This window comes from Cebidichthys violaceus, unplaced genomic scaffold (assembly GCF_023349555.1).
Source record: "Cebidichthys violaceus isolate CVI_PGR_0920_01 unplaced genomic scaffold, fCebVio1.0.p SCAF_124, whole genome shotgun sequence".
Taxonomy (NCBI): Eukaryota; Metazoa; Chordata; class Actinopteri; order Perciformes; family Stichaeidae; genus Cebidichthys; species Cebidichthys violaceus.
In genome coordinates, this window is record NW_027176290.1 from 130,429 (window position 1) to 149,085 (window position 18,657).

An 18,657-nucleotide genomic window follows, 5' to 3' on the forward strand; every position below is an offset into this window, starting at 1 on the left:
TGTGTGTGTGTGTGTGTTGGTGTGTGTGTGTGTGTGTGTGTGTGTTAGTTTGTGTTTGTAAGAAACGTGACCAGATGGAAATCATTAGATGTGGGCCGATGCAGTATGCTGGCACATATTGTGTTTGCACGTGACCGTGTGGAGTGTTGTCTGCCACCTCCAGGTTCAGTGGGTCAAGCGCCACACCCCCGACCTCCAAAGACACACACACACACACAGACACACACACACACACACAGATACCCTCTAACCTGGCTGAGAGATTAAAGAAACACAACACAGGATCTGTGAGAAAGCAGCAGCTGTTATCGTGGCTGCCTGTAGGTGTGTTAGTCACACATCACACGCTGTAAAACTCTCCAGAGACACGGCGTCGTCTGTTCATGTCGGGCCTCAGAGTTATATAACGCAAATGTGACCACACACACACACACACACACACACACTTCATGTTTGTAGTTAGTGAGTTTCTTCTTGTGTTTATTTGTGGAAAATGTCTGAGGAACGCAAAAACATTTCAGCAAAAAAAAAAAAAAAAAAGATTACAATCGGCCGATTATGTGGCGTAAATAGAACGCATAGTTGATCGCATTGCTATGGGTGTGAGCTTTGGATATAAAAGTGAGGTTTACTTTGTTGTGGAACTACTTGCAGATACATTTTTGCTACTTTCCATCATTTTTATATCATTGTTAATTGAAAAGCGTTTGGGTTTCAGACTGTTGGTCGGACAAAATAAGGGATTTAAGACGTCACTTCAGAATCTAAAAGGCATCTTTTCTCATTTTGGAAAGGTCTTAGATAAATAAATGAATTGTTTAATCACGGAAATAATCAGCAAATAAGTCAATAAGGAAAAATGGTAAATGTATGGTCACAGTCAAAGCGTTTTAATGCCAACATGTTATCATTCACCCATTCACACACTGATGGCACGGGCCACTATGCAAGGTGCCCATCAGGATCGAACCGCCGGTCCTCTGATTGCCACAGTCGCCCCTATGACGATGTAACAGCTGTGCAGTTTTAACAAAACAACGACTAAAAGAAGTGAACTGCTGCCCGCATGGTAGAAAGCTCAGCTGCTGTAGATGATTCTAAAAACAATACATTATACGCCTCATCAGCCTCCATATCTGCAGGTATGGAGACCTACAGCACCATACTGTGAAATTACAGTCTACCCACGGAGCTGCACAGGACCACTGGCGGTGCATCTAGAACTGCTGAACACATTAGCCAGTCAGTGGGCTACTTAAAAAGACTATGAGAGCGAGGAGGAGGAGGAGGAGGAGGAGGCAGAAGCAAAGTCAAAGGGCAAGAAGGGGGCAGGGAAGTCACTGACAAGAAATGTAAAGAGGGGAGTGGAGCAAGAAGGGGAAGGAGGGGGAAGAAAAAGAAGGGAGAGAGAGAGAGAGAGAGAGAGAGAGAGGGAGAGAGAGAGGGATGAACCTCCTGGAAGACATAAAAAGGCGAAAGAGGACTTGGAAGCTCGCAGTCACTCCTCTCGACAGCCACATCCAGCACTCTCCTCTCCCCTGCTCCTCACCTCCAGCCCTCCTCTCCACTCATCTGCTGCAAACCCTCCATTCATCCGGAAGCCCGAGCAAAGTCAGTGAGTAGTTTCATCCCGACGGCACAGAGATGCTTACGATCGATGGGAATGTTGTGTTACAGAGGGATGCCGAGCATGCATGCGTAATTACTGGAAATCATATATGTGATCATAGTTCAGACGACTTAAGCAAAAATATGACGAGGTAGTGTGGATGCAAAAATAGTTTATGTGAATACTGAGTGTTTTAAATACATCCTGCTCTACTTTTATGACAATATTTAAACTGCAAATAGCCAACCACTTTCATTCAAAATGATTACATTAAGAGGGAATCTTTGTAAGATTAGCAAGTCTACACATTTTGTATGAGCATGCATTGAGCAAAGCTTGAAATATGAAATGGTCTACTTGATGAAGCAAACTGCATTTCACACTGTGTGCATGCTGTCGTATCCAAAAGTTAGGAAAGTGTGCTGACACAGCTTCATTCTTCGAGAGCTCACCAGACTGTAACTATGGATACAGCAAACACCAAACTTCCACTACTTGCGTCCTAATTGACGCAAGACCGCCGTCTGCCTAATCCTGACCTGCTTTAAGTGCGTTTACAAGTCTAAACAGTGGAAAATAACAGTTGAGGAGGTTTAATTGAGAAGTTTCCCCTGTGACTCACATGTCCCACTTGTTAAAACTCAAAACTGATGGCTGCAGCCAGACGCTCCGCCCCTTCCACCACCACCACCACCACCACCACCACCACCAGCAGCAGTTCTTGTCATGTACCAGATCTCACAGTGAAAGGACAACTGTTAAGTATAGACAAAAAAATAATGGGGCATTTAAAAAAAAGCTTTTAAATGCAGAGGGAACGTGTACAACAAAGAGTGACGAAATCCTCTTCAGCAGAATAAAATGAGTCCTCCTTAGAATAACTCCTTAGAATAAAGTCAACAGAAGAGCAGAAAGCATGGAAAATTACACTCCATGACTCAGATAAACAGAAACAATACCGCCTTTACTGACTTTTCTCCCTTCCTTGTCCTCCCTTGCATCCTTCAGATTCTTCATCCTCCCCCCCCTCAAAAAACTTCATCATCATGGACACCACAAGGAACATCCTCTCCGTCTCCGAAGCTCTCTACCACCTGATCGCCGTGATGCTGACGCTGGGCCAAGGCATTCGCCCGATGCCCGTTCCCACCGACGGCCCCATGTGCACAGCCTCAGAAACAGCCCAGTACAAGCTGACGTTTTCTGGCAAGTGGACCCATGCGGCTTTCCCTAAACAGTACCCGGTCTACCGTCCCCCTGCACAGTGGTCCAACATCATCGGTACGTGCACAGTCCTGATTGGCCAGAAACACAGGAAGTCAACGGCAAAAGATTTCTCCTATTTGATAAAAGTAGAAAGCATTCTAATAAATGTTCCTTCCCATTAAATGCCGCTGACGTCACTTCCCTCTCTCTCTGCTTCTAGGTGTGACCCACAGCTCTGACTACCACATGTGGCAGCGTAATGGCTTCGCCAGCAACGGAGTGAGGGAGTTTGCAGAGAAAGGCGAGGCCTGGACGCTCATGAGGGAAGTGGAAGCGGCCGGCGAACGCATCCAGAGTGTTTATGGGGTCCTCTCCGCTCCCGCTGTTGTGGGAGGCACGGGCCAGACGAACACTGAGTTTGAGGTCTTCGCCAGGCACTCTTATGTAAGTCGTGCTAACACCTGGTTTCCTTCAGTCTGGGTCAGGGCATCGAGTATATTAGAGGCCTTCCATGTAGGTCAGCGTGTAGAACAAGGTGGTGTGAGATGCTTTCCTTAGCCGAGGTGAGAGGGCCACACTGCTGGCAAAAAAAGGTAAATCGTAAAAAGCATTCGATCACGAGAAAGAGACGTATGTTGAAGCGGCAAAAACGGTAAATGTTACGACTGTTTGGTCCAGACTGTTCTTTCCATGTGCTGCACCCTAAAGAGCTTCCGAAATGTAGCGAGCGTAATTTATGTCTCTACGAATTATGTGAGACTCTGCAGGATTTGGCGGTTAATCCTCCTGCTGATGAGCCTCTCGGTAGGTCATTAAAATCGGGGACACGTCTGACCACAATGTTAGGCTTGGAACAGAGACGAGACGAGAGCGAGTGTGTGAGAGAGAGAGAGAGAGAGAGAGACAGAGAGAGAGAGAGAGAGAGAGAGTGTCGTTGAGGTGAGAGAAATGGAAAAAGGCCAGCTGGAATCTGTACTCCGGTGCTTAAACAACAGCAGGTGCGGGGAGGTGGGTGAGTTATTGGGCTACGAATCTAAGTGTGATGATATATGCTTGAACGCGTTATAACACGGTGACAGAAATTTGATACACATATCAAAATACGGTTGATATAAAGGGGAGCTCTACACATGATGTGTGAAAAGCTGCTTAAAAGTCTTTTGCGGCTCCAGAGGGAGCCGTCTGATTAACTGCCTCAAGTGATGTCACGCGAGTCAGTGTCGGTTCGGGCTGACGACTGAAATGACGAACGAACCCGAGGCTGCAGAGTTAAGAAGTCTCCAGCTCCGCTTTTCATCATTGCTTTTAGGCTAGCAGCATGAATTTAAATTAGCTGGCGTTGCAAAACCCCAATCTTGGTCCACGCTGCCGGCTGTTGAGTTGCATTGTGGGTAACGTAGGTGGGGAGTTTTGACAAGAAAGACGAATGCCCTCATTTTACATAAGCATCTTAATGAATCCAATTATTTCCAGCTGAAAAGTTTAATGAATGGATATACATTGATACATATGAAGTATGTGCATTTCAGCTTTCATTTCTATTTGTAATTTATATTAAAAGCAACACTAAGACCAAATCCTATATGGTGACATAGAATAACAACCTTTTTCTATTCTCTTTCCCAACAATGTCTTTCCCATCTCTCCCTCCATCCCACCACCTCATTTCCCTCCCTTTCTCCCCCCCCCCTACGCTCCACTTCCCTCCTCTTCATCTGCAGCTGTCGTTTATGGTGCGCCTCGTTCCGAGCCCGGACTGGTTTGTGGGCGTGGAGAGCGTCGACCTGTGCGACGGCGACCACTGGAAAGACAACGTGTCGCTGGAGCTTTTCCCGTACGACGCAGGAACCGACAGCGGCTTCACCTTCTCTTCTCCCAACTTCGAGACCATCCCACAGGACAAAATCACACAGGTGGGTCGGCCTGAGCCGAGACGTGCAACACCCGTCAATCCAAAGCCCAAAAAAAAAAAAAAATCACTAATGGTACGAACAGACGCATGATAAAACCTCCGTTTCCCCCTCCATAGATCACTTCTTCCTTCCCTAGCCACCCTGCCAACTCCTTTTACTACCCCCGCCTGAAGCACCTGCCGCCCATCGCCAAGGTAATGCTGACTAAGATAAAGAAGACCAATCAGATCATCAGCCTCCCTGTGGAGCCCACCCAGTCCAACCAGCTGCCAACAGGAAACGAGATTGAGGACACGCTCATCAGTAAGTCAGAGGAGCCGACAGGAATGTGGTTATGTTGATGATTATAAGGGGCTCGCATGATGAATGGAATGGTGCTGTTATTATGCTCATTATACGTATTGATGGAGGTGTTATTGAGAAACAGATTACCGAAACACTGCACAGTTTAAGAATAGTGGTAACAGAAAGTTATCAGGACAGCAACAACGTTAGCGTTCGTTAGGACAGTCAAACAGTAGAAACGCTGCATTCACATTACATAACGTTTTGTCAGACGACGTCAGGAAAAGTTGTATAGGATTCAACTTTTTTTTTTTTTTTGTAGGAAAAACCCTGTTGTTTGCCAGAGTCCACTACGTTGGCTCCCTCAATGGCTCCATTAAAATGTCAAAGGTCAACAAGGCAGGCGATGTTCTACAAATTCAAACTATTTGACCGATGAACAGCGGATGACAGCAATATATCTGCATTCTACTTGCTCTGATAGAGTAATATACACATAAAAAACTAAATAAACATATCTGAACATAAGCTGAAAGTTACAGATGTAGGATTTCACACAGTGCTATGAGCTCGGGACTTTTTGTTGACTCAAATGAAAGCATTTGGGAACCATTACGGGCCACACACAACCAGAAACCAGAGAAGCCAAGTGAGAGCAGGGCATCAGAGGTACATCTGGCATCCAGTGGAAAAGTCTAACGACGCATTTAAAGAAGAATAATGACGTATTAAAAAAAAAATGTTCTGGTCGTGACTCAAAATAGGAAGCAGACACGTATGTTTTAACAAGACCTGGATCCATAAGGTGAAGCTGGGTTTGGTTAATGTTGCTTCCCACACTGTTAACATTTAAGACTCTCTGTTGTACAGATTAGTGGTAAAAAAAAAAAAAAAAAAAAACTGCAGGTAAGAATTGAAAGAGGAAAAATGAAGACGGAGAGTGTGTCGAACTAGAGGGGAAGCCAGCGATGCAGTCGAGTCAAACAAGCCGTCAGTGTGACTGACGCTCTCCAAGCAGGGGAGGAAATACCCTTCTATGAAAACACAACTAACCGCAGAAACTCTGAGCAGATGACTTGACTGGGAGAAGAAGAAAAAAAAAGGAACCCGATAGCGTGTTGACCTGCCAGTAGAGCAGACAGCACCTTAAAAGTCACCCTGACTTTAAAGGTTTGACTCAGCATCCCAGACTACGGGTCCGTTACCCCCGACTACACATCAACAAACAACAGAGCGAGCGGCCAGAACTCTGTCGGGGTTTCCTGCCTTGATCCCAACGCTCCATCCTAACTCCTCCGTCTGTTTATCCTTCCCTCCCTCCTTCCCTCCCTCCCTCCCTCCCTCCCTCCCTTTCATAGCCTTCTCCCCGGGGGGTTTGAGCAACAACTTTCATTGCAGATTATAAAGCACCTGCTCCAGACCGTCTCTGTTAAATACAAAAAGATGAATTCCTTCTGCTCCTTACAGCATAGTGTCACCTCCGCCCTCGGCGGACACACAAAAGGTTACGGTAGATTTGACTTGCCTGCTCCATCCCTCCATCCCTCCATCCCTCCATCCCTCCGTCCATCAATGTCGCTTCCTTCACCGCCGTCCGTCCTTCTGCTTTTCTACTCTTTAACGGCCAACTGAGTCTGCGATACATATCAGCTGTGCGGAAAAGCTCTCGACAAGGTAGCCCAGCAAAAAAAAAATATCATTATGTAACCTAAGACTTCAATGATATGAGTAGCCAGGAGCAACAAACCACTGCCAGGAACCTGTGGGTTCATAAAGAGCTGCACACGCAGCATGCCACCATTTACTGTAATTCATTTCAACACCAAAGGACGGTGATTTTCCCTCTCATGACTAATTCTTCTCTTTTCCACTCAAACCCATGAAAGGAAACTCGCAAATGTCAACCACTTCCAAAAAATAAACACTATATAATGAAAAATTAGGAAAGACGGCCATTTGCAAGAGCTGCAGAGCTGCAGAAATGACCGAGCCTAACTGTCATTGTGATTATACCCCCCCCCCCCTCTCTCCCTGCAGATACCCCTCTGGACTGCGAGGTGTCAGTGTGGTCTCCTTGGGGCTTGTGCAAAAGCAAGTGTGGAGACTCGGGCGTGCAGCACCGCACGCGCTACGTCGTCATGCACTCGGCCAACAGCGGGTTAGCCTGCCCCCTGCTGGAGGAGGAGAGGAAGTGCTCCCCGGACAACTGCTTATGACTAGGCAGGGAGAGGAGGGAGAAGAAAGAGAGGAAGGAGAGGAGAGAGAAGAAAGAGAGGAAATCCAGGAAGGGGAGGAAAGGACGAAGGCGGAGGAACAACAGAAAAAGGTCTGCGGCGTAAGTACGACGAAGAGGACGCCGTGCATCGTCTGTGGAAATGACTGATCGATTGTCTGACAGAAAAGGTCTCTTCCTCACGTCCCACTGATAGATCTGACAGCGCTAGAGCAGTGTAGTTTGGCACAACAGCCAGTAGACACCGGTTTAGTTTTGGCAGATTGTCTGAACTGTCTGGGGATAGAACGATGCCGCTTTAAACATAGCTATTAACCGAAAACTTGGTTTTAATTTGGACTTTTCTGAAGATCAAGATAAAGTCAGACATAGGAGTGAATGTACGGTCCTCACGGAGACACTGTGGTCGTTTTCCTAAAAGACAAAAGAATATATTTATTGACAGGATTTTAACCTGTAGTGTACAGTATATCAAATCTCAACGTAATAATGTGTAGGCCTTCATGTTACGATAGTAGTTTCTTTTTGTAAAGATGTACACAAAAAATGTTTTCCTCTGTATGATCAATAAAGTGTAAATATACCTGAAGGGACTGTGACCTCGTTGATTAAGACGCTCTGAAGAATTAGAGGACATCCTGTACGGTTGGAGTCGCAATCGCAACTAAGAGTAAAACCACATGGACTGAGATCCTTCTTCAGAGCCTCGACGACCGCCGGGGGCCGCAGGATCACATGAAACGTAGAGAGAGAGAGCGGTGCTTTTTAAACCGGAGGGTTCGAGCCCCGCTGTTGGCTCGGATCTCCTCCAACCTGATGAGGTGTCGGCCATAAAAACTGGATGATTGCGCTCGCCGACTATTTAAAACAGTTCACCAAATGTTGATTTAGCTCAGGGGGGGGGGGGGGGGGGGGGGGGAGACCTGAGATTTCACAGAGCGAAGTGAAGCATACGGAACGATATGAGGAAGGACACATTATGGCGCGTAGAACTAACTGATAAGACGGCACTATTGCAGAATATTAATAATAGTAGTATAACAAGAGAGACGCCATATAAATCCATTGCAGTTTAGAACCGATGCTATTTCAATGGCGGGAGGAGGAGGAGGAGGAGGAGGATTACTTGCTGACTTTGAGGAATAACAACTTTTGCAGATGCTAAAAAGGAGAAGGATTTATTCTGCATGTGGGGGTTTTACTCTGAAAGTGACCTCATCCCGGGATTGCATGTGGCAACTAGTGCGTGTAATGGTTTGGATTACATCTCTCATGCTGTAGCAACAGCCAATGTGACACCGGCAATCCGTATGGCTTAAAAAAAAAAAAAAAAAAAAAAGGTTAACACCGAAGTTTAAAGGACAAAAACAAAATACTGTGTTTGAAAGTATTCAGTCCCGATCGATCGCTTGTCTTTCGCAGCTTTGCTATTGGCTCCCGGGTTCACCCAGTCACAAGCCGACCGGAATGTCTCGTCACACAAAGCAGCACCTGTGAGTTTCCCACAACTCAAACCTGGTCCCCTCACAGCCTTCCACTTCACGCTACTGGGAATGTCTGCTGGGCTACAGTAGTAGAAAAAACAACACCTCAATCTTGAGTTAGGAGTCCGCTTGGACCACGAGCCAAACATTGGGTCACCGTCACCTGTGTGGTAATTGAACCGCTCGTCGTTGTAGCCGACGATGGGTTTGCGAGGCGTCGGCTTTCTCCTCCAGTGTTACCTGATGCTGGCGGCCGCCATGTATTTCGATCTCGGAGAGCAGGAGGAAAAGTGCATCATCGAGGAGATTCCTGAAGACATGCTGGTCACCGGTGAGTCCCGGGGGAAGGGAGTGTTCCTCCGGAGGGTCGGTCTCTACGGAGGCGATGAATTAGTGAGTGGGATTTGGAAAACCGTATTTGTGAATTGCCGCGTGACTGTTGATTCAACACATCTATGTCAAACCATGTCATGGAATATCTTATATTAAATATTACATTGAGTGTACACAGTAAATATTGTGAATTTTAAAGTAAAGCCCAATATGAAAGTTCCATTTGTCCCTCTTCATGCTTAATCTACTCCTTCTTACTCATGTTTCTTGTACAGTGACGTTGACTACTACTGTGTGAGACTGTGTGTGTGTATGTGTGTATGTGTGTGTATGTGTGTGTATGTGTGTGTGTGTGTGTGTGTGTGTGTGTGTGTGAATGCACTCATGTGAGCTTGTGCTTCACCTTCAGGGTATTTCTTGTTGGAGCCGTGGGATCTGGAGGCGTTCTCTCACTCCCCTCACTTCGGCGTCACTGTGACGGTCAGAGACCCAAACACTGAGGTACTGCACTCACAGGAGGAGTGTGTGTGTGTGTGTGTGTGTGTGTGTGTGTGTGTGTGTGTGTGTGTGTGTGTACAGTGCAACACGTTCTGTCTGGTTTCTCCATTCAAACCAAACCCAGACGAGGATGAAATGCTTTTCACAGTGTTACTAGAGATCAGCGCTGCACTGGTTTGAATGTTAAAAGCTTCAGAGACTCACAGCATCAACGTGTTTCTCTGTTATTGTACAATAAAGTCAGAGTCAAACTCCAATTCAGCAATTTACTTCAGTAAAAGTAGTGATACCACACTGTAGAAATACTCAATTACAATTAAAATGTTATCTGAGTAAAAGTACAAAAAGTCAGACCTGTCAGAGTCATATGATTAGATCATTATTACTGATACATATTGCATGAACAGATACCGTAAACAGTAATTAAATGTTAAAGCCGGTTGAGTTGGAGTTCATTTAAAATACTTTTTATACTTTTGGGCAGTTAAATATAAAACGCAGCATCATATGTTATATGTTGATCACATGTTGTGTTTGTAAAATCTTGATCTGAAAACTAAACTAACTTCAGTTATTAAATAAATGTACTTTATCTATAAATAAAAAAGAATGCAGTAAAAAAGTACAATATTATCGTCGGAAGTGGAGTGAAAGTATAAAGTAGCACAAAATGAAAATACTCTAAATTGTGTAAAATTTGCTCTCACTGCTGCTGAGCCGTAGAGGAGGAAGCGTCGCCCTGACGGAGTCTGTCCTGCTCTCTAGGTTCAGATGTCCAAACGCTACGGTAAATTTGGTAAATTCACCTTCACAGCTCACGCCTCTGGTCAGCACTACCTTTGCTTCCAGACCAACTCCACCAGGTTCGCCGTCTTCGCCGCAGAGAGACTGGTGAGACCTACGGACACAAAAACGGCACAAACAAAATGTATCTGAGTCCGTGGATCACTGTGAAGGCACATCTGAGATTCAGTTTTTTTGTTAATAACTTCTTGTTTTCCTCCTTCGTGATGCACAGAAGCTACATTTGGACGTTCAGATGGGAGAGCACTCGATCGACCCCAAACCCGACAAGACCAAAAACAACATGGAGGTTCTGGAGAACAGCCTCAAACACCTCAAAGATCAGATGATGTACATCACCAGCCAACAGGAGTACCAGAGGGTAAATCAGTATTTCGCTGCAAAATCCCACGATATGACAGTACATGTGAGTACAGTGCACAAGACGGGAGCTCAGAGAAACGGGTAGAAGCAGCGTGGTACCGTGTTGTTGTTTTTTTTATATTTACCAATGCTAACGAGGATTACCTTTCGGCCTGCGTTTAGGTGAATTAGGTGTTTGTATGTTCCCGTCCTTTCCTCCAGGAGAAAGAGGAGGTGTTTCGTCAGATCAGCGAGGACACCAACAGTAAAGTGCTGTGGTGGGCCGTGGTGCAGACCTCCGTTCTGCTGTCCGTTGGTTTCTGGCAGATGAAGCGACTCAAAGAATTCTTCATCGCCAAGAAGCTCGTGTGATGATGACCTGCGACCTATCAGCTCTAAGCCGGATGGCCTTATAACATGTCCATACCTGTATCGGTGTATACACTGTAGACTGCATACCGTATGCCTTTAAACACTTTAAAATCTAATAGCATATATAGGAATACAAACGGAGTATGGCTGACAGATAAAACAAACACCAACACTGCTTTTAAAATGTTTTTTTTGTGTGTATGATCTGTACAATATTGCCAAAAACTACAATATTTCTAAAGGGTTCTTATAAACTCTTCTTTTCTTCAGCTCTGTTGCTCTTCAAACCACACTGCATCAGTCTGGAGTTAACTGTACGCTTGTTTAAGACTGACATCAACACACAACTGTTTATACTTCTGTAAAAGATAAATATATGAACATAGCTTAGCTGTTTTGAGCCCCCCCCCCCAATAAGCAAATATGCACAATGTTTACCAAGACAGAACACACACCATCACTGGGTAGGCTACTATGTGAAAACAATAAATGTCATTTGATTAAATGTGTTTTGTGATTATTACCCCTTTTAAAACAAGATCAGTAATAAAAGAAACTTGAAAATTAAACTTAGTTAGTTGAAGTTTAAAGTGAAGTTAAATTGATTTTATTAACTTCCTTGTCAAAGTGTTACTAGATGAGTCAATACTTCATCTTGTAGTTTAGGGATATGTAAATGAGCTAGCTAGCAGCTAGCTAGCCATTAGACATTAGCTTAGCCAGCACTGACTGCCTTAAGTTCTGGTGAATATAGCTAAATATATTGGAGATATGTAATCCAGCTAGACAGACAGTTACATCAGACCAACGCCTGTAGTTTAGAAATGGTTTATAGTTTTAACATTAAATTAAAATAGATTAAAAGGGCAGTTAACAACGTTACTCTCTTCTATTTAGCTGCCTAGCTAACGTTAGGTAGCAGTTAGCTTCACTGGCAACGGGATACTCTATAAGGTAATACAAAAAAGAAATGTGCTTAACGTTACTGTGGGGGTGCGCCGAGTTATAAAGTTGTCTTGAGCTTAACACGAGTACAGAAACGAGGTTTAAAGGCTCAGTGAAGGTGGCAGCTGTTAGCAAAACATATGCTAACAACAACAAACGACCCCTGCTAAGCTACAACGAGTTAGCTTGACTTGAAGCTAACCTCGTGTTCCTGCAGGTCTTCGGATGTCTTCCTGGGTCTGCTGCAACTCCTGCTTCCTCTCCCCCAGTGCTGACAGACAACTGGCGGTCACGACCTGTGGCCATGTCATCTGCAGTGTCTGTTATCAAAAAGGTACAAGAGATGCAAAACAAATCACTGTCGTGACTGTTTGTTTGTGTTTTTAGTGGTTCGGCGCCATGTGTTCAGGCAGGCTTAAAGTGTGATTAAACAGGGACATCTGTTGGAAGTCAGGGGATATTGCAGAGCCGATGACTCACTTTTACACCAGGTGTAATGTTACTTAACGGTATTTATGGTCACACTGGGCTTAATATTGTTCTTGTCCATCGCTGAATAACAGCAGAGGGAGTCAAAATCTCAGCTCCAGAGTGAAATGACACTGTTTATCAACATTGTTGATGTGGGGGAATCTTTTAAGTACACTCCTGGAAGTCCCTTTGTCCCACTTTGGGAGCCTCTAAACAGATTCACGGGCCTGGGATGTGTCCCTGATGGGTCTAATGTCAGCCAAACTCTCAAGAGTTTAATTATATTTTAATTTGCTCTGGGCTGGCTTCCAGAGTTAAACCCCACAAGGTTACGCTTAATCCATTTTGGGTCTCGTAAAGCGCTTTAAGAATCCCTTTTTTTGTTCAGTTCCTGTATCGGATTTAGAGTCTACATGTCGTCTATTCAGTGTAAGCCTAGAAAGGTTATGCATTTTGTATTTTTGTCCATCTATAATTGCAACTTTTCAATTCAGGCAAACCAGGCAAGTGTTTGATATGCAGCGCCAAATGCCAAGTGTCCTCTCTGTCTGACAAAGTAAGCATCTAAGCATCCTTCTTCTTCGTCGAATGGCTCATCGCCGGCTGTCTGGCATCGTTTTACAGAGCTGCTCTCGTCACAGTCGTGTGAAATGTCTTTGTTTCAGAGCAGTGCGGAGGTGAAGGCTCTCTTCTCCGACATCAACTCCGTGGCAACCAAACACATGACGGAAATCAGCAAAGTGTGGTCATTTTCAATCTCATCATAACATATTGAAAAACAGTCTGGTGAACTGTTCTCATATCGGTTCAGTCTGTCGGTTCAAGAGGATTTGAGTTGTAGAAACAATATATATTTTATATTTCCTCCTTTTCTTAGGTTATAACGTTCCAGGCAAGACATCAAAAGAGACTGCTGACTTACTACCAGCAGAGGGTGAGAGACGTCTGCATGTAGTTTACACAAATATAAATATAAAAAGATGTATACAATTAGATATGAACACTACTCACAGTATAATGTAGCCATACCTGCCGTACGACTGCATCAACAACCATTTTATCAATTGCAGAACGAGAATTTAGAAGAGATTTTAGTCAAGATGAAGCAAGACATGCAGCAGATGGCAAAGTAAGATAAACCATACGTTTATGGTGCGTTTTCATACTTATTTCTCAGCTGCGGTTCGTGAACATTTGGGTGCCTTTGTCGTTCATTTTGATTTTGTCCCTTTTTAAAAGGAAGCTGCATGAACAGAGTGCCTACATCTCTACGCTGGAAAACTCTCTTCAGCACCAGAGGTACGGCAGAGGGCAGATTTAACACATCTTAAAGTGTGTCATTCATTTGATACAATTTGATGGATTTGCAAGATTCGAGACCTGTTAAAATATATAAAATGTTTGTAGTCGATCTTTTTTGTTATTGCTTGTAAATTTGATCTTTAGCTGACAGGTTTTCCTACTTTTAACAGACGCTTTTCTGTGTAAGTCGCCCGTCTTTAACCGTTCCACAAACTACTATACTGACAAATTCATTTTCCAAAGTGTTTGCTAATAAGCAGTTGGCTTCTGTCTCCCATTCTTGTCGACGCTCTTTCCAGCATCAAATTAGACTAAATGATCTCTGGAGCTACTAAAACCTGTAATGATTGTAAATTCAATGGCCTCTTTTGCGTTTGGCAGCACTTTATTTAGCCTATGAAGTGTTTTTTTTACAACCAGCTGGCTGTTACTCCTCTCTGCTCACTAGGTGTCACTTCTGGCACATCTACATCAGAGCTGCAGCTAAGTCCTCTTTAAACATTCAGTAAAATACTGGAAGGAAAAAAATCTCAATGAACCGAAATTCTGATTTAAAAATCATTCGTCTGGCTTAAACGCAGCTTGAAGGAAGTAGAGTCCTCACCTTCTCTCCTTCTGGGATTCAAACCGACAACTACGTTATTAGCGGCTACGTCTGTTGAGCTGATTAACCAAGTTCATTACTGTGTTTCACTCAGTGCCAAAGTGTCACTGGCGCCTCAGGTGAGCCGCAGTTCCTACACGCCGCATGGACAAAAATCAGGTAAAATAACTATTTCTGAATTTTGTGTGACTTTTGTATCGGTGATTGCAGACAGTGTTCTATTGGACTCTGCTCACAGCGGGGCTGGAGTCGAGTCCAAGTCGAGAGTCCAAGTCGAGAGTCCAAAAACACAGAACAACTCCTTTTCAGTATTCTTCACGCTGTTGTGCATCGTAAGAGTCAAATGTAGGAGGATTAAGAACGTGTTGAAATGTGATCGGTAAAGAAAGTAATGTAAGTTTGTCAAAAATGTTGCATTATTTACTAAAGCTGAGTATTACTCGAGCCAAAGGCGACAAAAAACACTCACTGTGGGCTGAGAAAGAGGCGAGTTATTCCACTGACTGAGCATGAAACGGGCTCACGCTGTGGTCACATCACTGAACTGTGTGTTTTCATACATGACCACTAATGTCTAATCATCATTCATAGAGTTTGGTGGTCGTTAATGTTGTGTCTCTCGTTTGGTGTCAGTCCTACAGATCCAGTATAACTCCCCCATGTCCCTCTCAAGACACCCCTCAGCGACTAATATGTGAGTGTCCGTTCTCCCCGTACCTCTGAGCGTCCCCCCCCCCCTCCCCTCCCTGTGTGTCTCTTTGCTCTGCGCTTCATTACTGCCTCGCCACAGGAGAGAGGGAATGCAGGAGGTGTTTCACAGGGCAAACAAGCCATATCCTGAGCTCAGCCCCGGCGTCTTATGTTAGCTTTAGCTGCTGTGTAGCTTTGCCGTGCCCTGCGGTTATCTACACACACACACACACACACACACACACACACACACACACACACACACATGAGAAAGCTAAGCTTAGCTCGGGTTTAGTCAGGATTCCCTGTCGGGTTTCCGAGACACCGTTGACACAGGACTGATTGTGTTTAAAAGTACAAATGGGTTTTTTTATCCGCTGAGACTTTAGATTCTTTTGCTGAGTGAGTAGATGATGGACAGCGGATATTAATAACCCCATTTACAGCATTACCACGTATTTTTCATTAAAAAAGTAAATTGATTATTTGAAAGGAATTTTAACAGGAATTACTCATAAAATATTTAGATTTTAGCTGCTGAACTTAATTAAAAAGCTGACTTTCAAGTTTCGGTGAAATGAATGATGTTTTCAACAAATAAACAAGAAAGTTTGATATACAATATTGGATAAACAACCATCTAATACTAGTCTTAAAATATATTTTTTTCTCAAAACCAACAAATGCATAAAAAAACTGTTTATAAAACTCTTCAACGCTGAATTTTCCTGAATCATATACAACTGAAATGATGTGCATCATTATGAATTTCTCAAATAAAAATCATCTCATTCTAGAGTCATATTTTTTAAATGATGTAAAGTTTTTTGGGGGGGGGGAAATTACTTTTGCGCTCTCCTAAAAATCAGAATATGTGTCTCTCTGGAATGAAGCGATGACGTTACTCAGTCATTCAGCTCCTTCTAAAAACAATGAGAAGAAGAAGTTCAGGCTCCACTGCGGCGCTCAGCCGAGCGACACCAGCAGGACTAATGAAGCGCGCTCTCCTGTCTTGCAGCAACGACAACATGGACGTGGATGAAAGGAGTCTGTTCAGAAAAGTAAGAGTCATCATTTCACCTGCAGTCGGCCTCCATCTGTGCTTCACAGTTTGCGTAATGTGACGTATGAGAGCCGTCAGGGTTGTGTAGCCCTCTTCACATTAACCTCGCGACTTCAGTCCACAAAGAATAAAAGAACCTTAAAGTCCTGATTTGTGCTCTGTCTCTCTGTGTGTGTCTCCTGTCTTTCAGCCGAACAACGTCCCCAGGCTGTCATTAATCAGTCCTCCACAAGATGGACGAATGGGTACGAGCTTTGCTTTTTTTTTTTTTTTGACGTGTCAAATTCAGCTCATAACCTTTGATCTGCTTCGGTGATTTATCTGTGCCGTGACTCCGTACAACTCATTATACCAGTAAAATTCACGGTCGGGTGTTTGACTCCGAGCACTGATCCCACGTGTTGTGCTGCCAAAGGATGCAGCGCAACACAGCCGGAGAGCTACGCATCGAAGGCTGCATACTTATGTCACATTGACGCAGACATAATTGCCCCGTAATCACCCCGACAGAAAGCGTCTCGCAAGCCTTGCTCGGCGGCTCCACGGTTGACCACCCACAGGGATTAAACCGATGCAGATGTTGGCTGTTATGTTTCGGATCGCACCTTCCTGAGCTCGTTCTCTGTGATTATTCACTTCCTTAAAGGATTTGACCTCCATTGCGGCAGATGAATTGGGCGACAGCCGTCTAATGTTAATCGGATTGTGCAGATCCTCACTAAACCTGTGTGTGTGTGCGCGTTTGATTTTAGACAATTATTGTATTGAAGGAAATCATAATATTTAACCAGCGGTAGCAGATTTATTGGCCACAGATAATTAAATGTTTTGTTTTTGCTAGATAAGGATGTCATGTGCAATTTCTATTATAAAGCTCTCTGTAGCAGAGGATTGTTTTGCCCTGTTTGGTTAGCAACATCTAAATGTGTGTGTGTGTGTGTGTGTGTGTGTGTGTGTGTGTGTGTGTGTGTGTGTGTGTGTGCGCGTGTGGGGGGGGGGGGGATTCTACCATTTATCTTTGTTTTTTTCCAAATGAGACTTGCACAATGTGACGGTAGAAGAAGCACATGAGCCTATAATGACCCAGAAACATCTCAGGCATGTTTGCAGCCGTTATGAGTTATTATATATCTGTGCGAGTTGTGCTGAAGGTTAACGTTGGATCTTCTGGTGGCTTTTTTGTTTTTAGGCACCGTCCCTCACAGGTCGGCCAACCACAGCATGCTGCTCAACCGCTCAGCTCGCTCGGCCACAGTCAGGTGACTCAATTCATCCAGTAAGGACATCGTGATGAAATCAGAATAATGGAGATTTAGTGTTTTTACAGACATGCTCTTTTACATTTTCTAAACTAATCAACTCAACATCTGCTTTGTGAGCAACTTGACTGATTGTGAGTCTAACAAGAGGCTGAAATGCATCTGGATGCTTTTAATGAATTGTATATTAACTCTTTTCTCTTCTCCTGTACTCTTATGTCATCTCCTCTCCTATACTCTCCTATCCTCTTATGTCCTCTCCTGTACTCTCCTCTCCTCTTATGTCTTCTCCGATCATCTCCTGTACTCTCTTCTCCTCTGCTGTCCTCTCCTCTCCTCTCTTCTTATGTCCTCACCTCTCCTGTCCTGTACTCTCCTCTCCTCTTATGTCTTCTCCTCTCCTCTGCTGTCCTCTCCTCTCCTCTTATGTCCTCTCCTCTCCTCTGCTGTCCTCTCCTCTTATGTTCTCTCCTCTGCTGTCCTCTCCTCTTATGTCCTCTCCTCTGCTGTCCTCTCCTCTCCTCTCCTCTTATGTCCTCTCCTGTCCTCTCCTCTCCTCTCCTCCCCCAGTCGTTATCAAGGATCTCCGATGACCCAAGATGTTTCATACGGCCAGAGCTCTGGATGGACGTCTCCCTTCTCCAAACCTTTCTCCGTCTTCAGACACAACATGTCCTCCCTGGTCAGCCCTCCTCCGAATCAAACGCACACATAAACTGTCTTCAGCCTTCGGAGGAAACACACCAGGATGTGTGTACAGAGCTATCCATGTCTCTCACAGCCGTGAATGAGTCACCAAAGAGTGAGTGTGTGTGTGTGTGTTGTTGTAACAACCCTGGATTCACAGGTGAAGCATCATACTTTACATCGATGACTTAACTCAGACTCTGTTTTGTTGAATTGTCTTTCAATCAATTAAAGTGATGAAATAATGCTTTGAGGATCTGGTGTCGTGTTATCAACAGGTCCACTGGAGTTGTTTAGCCGTGTTGTCTTTGAAAGTGAAGTACTTTCACTAATCCAGCAGAGAGGCCGGCAGGCCTCGACCCACAGAGCCTCACAAGCTGCTCGCCGAAGGCACAATGTGACGCCGCGCTCGCCGTGCCGCGCCAGCGCCTGTTCAATTTACAAAGATAACCTGGGATTACGCTCGCGGAAAAATACGTCCATTTATTTGGATTCAACGAGGCCAAAAAACGCTGCAGTGACATCAAGACAAACCCCTTCAGGCGGCGACGCAGTCG

The 18,657-nt window shown here is 44.5% G+C and overlaps 3 protein-coding genes across 5 annotated transcripts; all 3 read left to right on the plus strand.

Annotated features, from left to right (window-relative positions):
• The first annotated feature begins 1,404 nt into the window (after positions 1 to 1,404).
• On the plus strand, positions 1,405 to 7,824 carry spon2b (spondin 2b, extracellular matrix protein). 2 transcript variants are annotated; one of them, XM_068706923.1, is made up of 6 exons: positions 1,405 to 1,615; positions 2,618 to 2,890; positions 3,036 to 3,259; positions 4,537 to 4,728; positions 4,845 to 5,031; positions 7,051 to 7,824. In XM_068706923.1, exons 1-6 carry the CDS (start codon positions 1,447 to 1,449, stop codon positions 7,227 to 7,229), a joined length of 1,224 nt encoding a protein of 407 aa, XP_068563024.1. In that variant the 5' UTR covers positions 1,405 to 1,446; the 3' UTR covers positions 7,230 to 7,824. The 2 variants fall into 2 exon arrangements, with proteins under 2 accessions (XP_068563024.1, XP_068563025.1); XM_068706924.1 differs by having other exon boundaries at positions 1,527 to 1,611.
• Positions 7,825 to 8,731: 907 nt separating this feature from the next.
• Positions 8,732 to 11,584, plus strand: si:ch211-255i20.3 (transmembrane emp24 domain-containing protein 11). Its single transcript, XM_068706915.1, has 5 exons — positions 8,732 to 9,061; positions 9,473 to 9,564; positions 10,327 to 10,452; positions 10,580 to 10,726; positions 10,930 to 11,584. The coding sequence occupies exons 1-5, from the start codon at positions 8,932 to 8,934 to the stop codon at positions 11,077 to 11,079; spliced, it is 645 nt and encodes a 214-aa protein (XP_068563016.1). The 5' UTR covers positions 8,732 to 8,931; the 3' UTR covers positions 11,080 to 11,584.
• Positions 11,585 to 11,853: 269 nt separating this feature from the next.
• Positions 11,854 to 18,310, plus strand: rnf212 (ring finger protein 212). Of its 2 annotated transcripts, none has more exons than XM_068706916.1 (13): positions 11,854 to 12,033; positions 12,242 to 12,358; positions 12,990 to 13,051; positions 13,161 to 13,235; positions 13,373 to 13,429; positions 13,566 to 13,624; positions 13,735 to 13,794; positions 14,496 to 14,560; positions 15,035 to 15,095; positions 16,110 to 16,152; positions 16,345 to 16,399; positions 17,344 to 17,413; positions 17,984 to 18,310. In XM_068706916.1, the coding sequence occupies exons 2-13, from the start codon at positions 12,250 to 12,252 to the stop codon at positions 18,126 to 18,128; spliced, it is 861 nt and encodes a 286-aa protein (XP_068563017.1). In that variant the 5' UTR covers positions 11,854 to 12,033; positions 12,242 to 12,249; the 3' UTR covers positions 18,129 to 18,310. The 2 variants fall into 2 exon arrangements, with proteins under 2 accessions (XP_068563017.1, XP_068563018.1); XM_068706917.1 differs by having other exon boundaries at positions 17,344 to 17,430; positions 17,984 to 18,070.
• Positions 18,311 to 18,657: the final 347 nt, after the last annotated feature.

What these genes read in the sequence shown, in the direction of transcription:
- spon2b (XM_068706923.1), top strand. Translation starts at nt 1,447, where the DNA reads ATGAACCTCCTGGAAGACATAAAAAGGCGAAAGAGGACTTGGAAGCTC. An exon ending in ACAGTGGTCCAACATCATCG is followed by an intron (nt 2,891 to 3,035) that starts GTACGTGCACAG and finishes CTCTGCTTCTAG; the next exon opens with GTGTGACCCACAGCTCTGAC. An exon ending in TCTTCGCCAGGCACTCTTAT is followed by an intron (nt 3,260 to 4,536) that starts GTAAGTCGTGCT and finishes CTTCATCTGCAG; the next exon opens with CTGTCGTTTATGGTGCGCCT.
- si:ch211-255i20.3 (XM_068706915.1), top strand. Translation starts at nt 8,932, where the DNA reads ATGGGTTTGCGAGGCGTCGGCTTTCTCCTCCAGTGTTACCTGATGCTG. An exon ending in TCAGAGACCCAAACACTGAG is followed by an intron (nt 9,565 to 10,326) that starts GTACTGCACTCA and finishes CCTGCTCTCTAG; the next exon opens with GTTCAGATGTCCAAACGCTA. An exon ending in TCTTCGCCGCAGAGAGACTG is followed by an intron (nt 10,453 to 10,579) that starts GTGAGACCTACG and finishes CGTGATGCACAG; the next exon opens with AAGCTACATTTGGACGTTCA.
- rnf212 (XM_068706916.1), top strand. Translation starts at nt 12,250, where the DNA reads ATGTCTTCCTGGGTCTGCTGCAACTCCTGCTTCCTCTCCCCCAGTGCT. An exon ending in GCCGCATGGACAAAAATCAG is followed by an intron (nt 14,561 to 15,034) that starts GTAAAATAACTA and finishes GTTTGGTGTCAG; the next exon opens with TCCTACAGATCCAGTATAAC. An exon ending in CACCCCTCAGCGACTAATAT is followed by an intron (nt 15,096 to 16,109) that starts GTGAGTGTCCGT and finishes CCTGTCTTGCAG; the next exon opens with CAACGACAACATGGACGTGG.